At 50.1% G+C, this 5,612-nt stretch overlaps 1 protein-coding gene across 1 annotated transcript in view; it reads left to right on the plus strand.

The window, feature by feature from the left end:
• ITSN1 (intersectin 1) overlaps positions 1-5,612 on the plus strand; it is a 203,945-nt gene that overhangs the window by 176,205 nt on the left and 22,128 nt on the right. The window contains exons 27-28 of the mRNA XM_081819518.1: positions 1,558-1,741; positions 3,614-3,712. Coding sequence (XP_081675644.1) covers positions 1,558-1,741; positions 3,614-3,712 — 283 coding nt within the window. The remainder of the gene's footprint in view (positions 1-1,557; positions 1,742-3,613; positions 3,713-5,612) is intronic.

Here is a 5,612-nt window from a genome sequence, read left to right on the forward strand (position 1 = left end):
ACCCATCCACCCATCCATCCATCCATCCATCCATCCATCCATCCATCCACCCATCCATCCACCCACCCATCCATCCACTGATCCATCCATCCATCCACCCATCCACCCATCCACCCATCCACCCACCCATCCATTCATCCACCCACCCATCCATTCATCCATCCACCCATCCATCCATCCATGCAACCATCCATCCATCCATCCACCATCACTGGGGGAGGCAGAACACACTCATGGCCTCCGGTGTTGTGGTCCTGCCCTCCTAGCGCATCGCTCTCCTTGCTGTGTAGAGGCTCAGTGATGTGCCCTCTAGAGGCTGGTGTTAGGAGCTCACATACTGGAGTTGGGTGGATTGCACAGTCCTGGCTCTCATGGCCCTCAACACTCCGACTGCAGCTGGATCTCAGAACAAACACCTCCCAGCCCTTTCAGTCTCTTCTCAACTTCCAGGAGATGAATTGTTTGGGTTCACTGGTCCATTATCATATAAATAGGCTTCTCTCTTCAGAACTTCCTAACCCAGTCAAGTTCAAATTAGCCACAGCGATGAAGCAGTGAACAGCACAGATAGTTCAGACAACCATTTATCCCGGGCTTTGGTGAACATAATGGGATTATTTCTCTGCAGCAGTTGATTTACCATCTTAATTATGTTCTGTTTAGTCTGAAAATGAGCCTCTATGTCCCTTGGCAACGGTAGCTTCCCTCGGGTGACATTGGCTGGGAACAGACTCAGTGCTGGGCCATAGTAGCCTGGGACTTAGACCACAGATAATCCATAAAGTGAGACGTCGACACAGGGATCCTGTCTGACTTACGAGAGAAATGATCCCCTATTTCTCCATAAGAAAGAAAAGTATATTTTTCATGCTGACTTGTTCAGCAAAGATGTCTCTGAAAAGTTACTCCTAAGAACCAGCAGACAGGGCGCCTGGGTGGCTCAGTCGGTTAAGCGGCTGCCTTCGGCTCAGGTCATGATCCCGGAGTCCCGGGATCGAGTCCCGCATCGGGTTCCCTGCTCAGCGGGGAGTCTGCCTCTCCCTCTGACCCTCCCCCCTCTCATGTGCTCGCTCTCTCTCATTCTCTCTCAAATAAATAAATAAAATCTTTAAAAAAAAAACAAAAGAAGAAGTTCCAGGCCAGGGGCGTCTGGGTGGCTCAGTTGGTTAAGCGACTGCCTTCGGCTCAGGTCATGATCCTGGAGTCCCGGGATCGAGTCCCGCATCGGGCTCCCTGCTCGGCAGGGAGTCTGCTTCTCCCTCTGACCCTCCTCCCTCTCATGCTCTCTGTCTCATTCTCTCTCTCAAATAAATAAAATCTTTAAAAAAAAAAAAGAACCAGCAGACAGCCATCAGGCCAAGGAAAACTGCCCTGGTGATACCTCTCTGTAGCACCGGACGTGCTTCTTTTCTGTTCCTTGTCTCCCCCAGTAGATCCTTTAGTGGCCCTGGGTTTGTGCCCCTCCCACACGTTCTGTTTCTGTATGGCCTCAAAGTGCGCCCCGTCACCGGCGGCTAGTGTGAAGGCAGGGGGCTCACTTCCCGTGTCCCCGTGCAGAGCGCTGCGGGTCCGCAAGAAGATGTCAGGGGAGAAAATGCCCGTGAAGATGATCGGCGACATCCTGACCGCCCAGCTGCTGCATATGCAGCCCTACATTCGCTTCTGCAGCTGTCAGCTCAACGGAGCTGCCCTGATCCAGCAGAAGACAGACGAGGCCCCGGACTTCAAGGAGTTTGTCAAAGTAAGGAGTCCAGGCTCAGCCAAGTCCCGGCCCCTCAGTGGCTGACGCAGGGCAGCTGGGTGTGCGAGGAGCGAATTCAAGCCTGCCAGCATATTCCTGCTAAAAACAGCCAGTGGGGCCGAGGTCTTGGCCGAGCACTAGGGGCCTGCCGCGGGCCGGCAGGTGGGGCTTTGACCAAAGGGCTGGGCTTGGAGAGGAGGGGCCAGCCTGCACCCGGAAACGCTGACCTGTGGTCCCCGTGTTAGCGGTGTTATTTGGATGCAGGTTCAAATCTTCGATCTCATTTGTCAGGCCCAGCGGGGCTGGTGCATCTGAGGTGCCCCATTCTGTTTGGTCTGAGCACCCCCCGTTCTTTGCTGCAGAGGGAATGGCCGGGAATCTCAAGGGACCCTTTGTTCCTTTTCCAGTTGGTTTTTGTGGTTGGCCTCGAGCTCTAAAAAGCGTGTGGGGGTGAGTGTGGGATGCCAGGACCTCTGCCTCGGGGGATAATAGGGGTCTCGAGAGCCATGTGTCCCCCAAGGGACATCTGAGGAGGTGGGCCCCATGCTGCTGGGGGCTGCAGGCCTTGGGACTTGGCCTTGGCCAGGGCAGGTCCCCGCTGGCCCCACTGGTCCACTCAGCCTCCGTGTCTCCCAGAGAAAGAATCAAATAACTTTTGCGGAACCTCAGTTACATTTTGGTGAGTAGACCAATAATACTAACAGCAGGCTTCTCTTTGTACCTTGTGCACTTGGGGGCAGGCCATTCCCTCCCCCACCACTAAGCACGTTTGTGGAATCATCATTGTGAGATCTCTCCTTGATTGCAGCATCCCACATGCTTGTTCTTTCCTTTTCCCCTGGTGTTTCTCAACATTAAATGCTTTGATTTGTTAGCCGATGAATGGGGAGGGGGGGGGCATTCTAAAGTCATTCGAAGGGGAGAAATATTGGTAAAAAGTAGGCCCAGGGTGGTCTAGAGACTGGAGAGCAGATGCTGGGCCACCTGGGCTTTCAGCCAAGGGCCGGTCCTCCCCGGACACAAGGCAGGATGAATTCATCACTGGATGCACTTGAGCTTGAGGGAAATGCTGACACCACCCAGGACAGGGGGCCTGTTTCCCCTCCCTCATCACCTCTCCTCGCCTCACCCTTGTGGGGGTTTGACACGCCTTTGCCAGGTATGAGGTGTTCCTGGAATGATGATGTCCATGGCAGGAGCAGGTTGGGAAGCTGACACCTCCCAGGACCTGGGGCCTAGGTCATGGCAACTGCCCGTTTCTAAGGTGTTAAACCTGGCCAGTGCCTTTGAGAGCTGAGTCACCACATAATCCCTGTGAGTTACAGACGGGATCATCTTTTGGGATAGGACCCTTTCCTCTGGCTGAATTGACAAAAGGGACAGGTGGTCTAGGGTGGGGACAACCCGCAAGACTTGAGGTTGTAGTCCTTTGCCCCCCTCCTGTCTCAGCACCACTGTCCCCACCTGCCTGGGGCTCCCACAGGTGTGTGCGGGCTCCATCCGAACGAGACAATGAGATTCAGCCCCTCTGGCATCTCTGGGACTTAAGGGGAGTTTCTATTCTAACTCTACAGCCTCGTGTTTCTTCTTCCTCTCGGGGCTGTTAAAAAGGTCTGGCAGATATACAGAAGAAATATTCTCTGTAGAGCCAGAATCTCATCTCTGTAAGGGAGGGACTGTGTGTCCCAGGGAGGGGGTGGGTCTCCAATCGCCATCGTCCTGGACCAGGATATCGAGTCAGGCCCTTCCAACGCCAGGCTCCTCTGTTCTCGTCCAGATAAATGAGACAATGTGATGGGGCGGGGGGAGCGGATGTCCCTGAATGGACTTTGCAGATTTCTTAAGGACATTTAAAAAACTCTCTCATTTCAGAGGCTGGCAATGGACCCTCGATGTAAAGGGATGCCTCTCTCCAGTTTTATACTGAAGCCTATGCAACGGGTAACAAGATACCCACTGATCATTAAAAATGTAAGTACCCATCTTGCCTTTTCAAGCAGAGGAACGCTTTCTCAGCATTTCAGGGATCCAGGGTCACGGGCAAGATCCCCCAGCCAACGTACCTGGTATCTGTTGTGTAGAATCATACACCAAGGGGATGTTGGAAGTATCTGCTTGGTAACTCAGAAAGAAAAGCTGTTCATTGTGAAAAGAGCTAATAATATACAGTCTTCAGCTGTGTGACCAAGTGGCTTTTACCTCATAAGTTGGAAAATGAAAGCTCAGTTCTTTGGTTCTTTTCTTAATAGAGGTATAATGCCTTCATGCCTCAATTTTCCCAGCAGGAAAGAGAAAGAAATGTCATGCCTACCACCCATCCTCAAAAAGCCATCATGAAGCCAATACCAAAAGAAAAAAAATAGGGTTTCAGTGTTTCTATCTGTAATATGAATGAGCAGACCCAGACATCCTCTAAACCTGTGATTATATAACCATAGGGGGGATGGCTCCCGGAGAGAGGTTTTAGATCTGGTTCCCTTTCGTGGAGACTTTAGCAACCCAGATCTGGGCGCCGGTGTGCTCATTGCTGTTAGGGTGTTACTGCCTTTTGGGTCTCTCAGTGGCCGAGTCAGGAAATACACATATGTATATTCATACGTACATGCTTATATGTAAGTGTACACACATACCTTTATATTTATTTCTAGATCAATCCATGTAGATAATAATGCATGTTAAAACCCATGAGCTCACACTGATGCGTCCTGTTCTAATCTTATACCACAGAATTGATTCTAGCCTTCCCCCTTTCTATACTTACAACTTCTTTTCTATGAGAAACCTCCCTCTCATCATCAATACATTTACTGATTTGCTCAGACCCCTTATAGTAACCCATCTCCCTCCACGTAAGCCATCTCCTCCGTCCAACCCCAGCTTGGCCCCACAAAGTACACTGTGGCCACCTTGGCTGAATTAAATAATTAGTTTTGAATCAGGCTTTCAACCTACTGTTTCCTCTCTTCCAACTTGACAGTTGTTATTTAACTGGTGCGGTACTTCTCTCTTTTCCCCCAAATTTAATTGCACATTGGAGCTGGAAATGAGCTTTTAAAATAGGTGTTCTAGATCTAGGCAATGGCGGTGGGGGTGGGGTGGGGGTGGGGGCAAAAACAAGGAAAGAACCGAGAGTCATAAATATTAAAAAGGAAAAAACAAATTATTGTTATTTGCAGAAACATGATTGCTGCCCTTTAGAGGACCCGAGAGTGAACTGAAAAATAGTGGAACCAAGAAGAGAAATTTTAAAAGGTGGCCAGTTACAAGATACATGTGAAAAACTATAACAGTACTAAGATGAAATATTGTATATGATGCTGAGGTGGAGAAATTCTTAGCATGGCAGTAAGGATAGAGATTTAAAAGATTTAGAGTTGTAGCAACTTAAAAAAATATTTTATTCTGGAAACAACCTAGATATTAAATAGAGCAAATGAATTGTGGTAGACCTGTACTCGGAAAATATTTTTAAAAACAGAGACTTCAGGGGCGCCTGAGTGGCTCAGTCGGTTAATTGTCTGCCTTCGCCCCAGGGACCTGGGATTGAGCCCCACATCGGGCTCCCTGCTCAGCACGGAGCCTGCTTCTCCCTCTCCCTCTGCCCCTCCCCCACTTGTGCTCACTCTCTGTCTCGCTCACTCTCTCTCTCAAATAAATAAATAAAATCTTAAAAACAACAACAACAGGGCGCCTGGGTGGCTCAGTTGGTTAAGCGACTGCCTTCAGCTCAGGTCATGATCCTGGAGTCCCTGGATCGAGTCCCGCATCGGGCTCCCTGCTCAGCGGGGAGTCTGCTTCTCCCTTTGACCCTCCCCCCTTTCATGTGCTCTCTCTCATTCTCTCTCTCTCAAATAAATAAATAAAATCTTTA

Source organism: Leptonychotes weddellii, chromosome 1 (assembly GCF_054177405.1).
Source record: "Leptonychotes weddellii isolate Sample4059 chromosome 1, ASM5417740v2, whole genome shotgun sequence".
Lineage (NCBI taxonomy): Eukaryota > Metazoa > Chordata > Mammalia > Carnivora > Phocidae > Leptonychotes > Leptonychotes weddellii.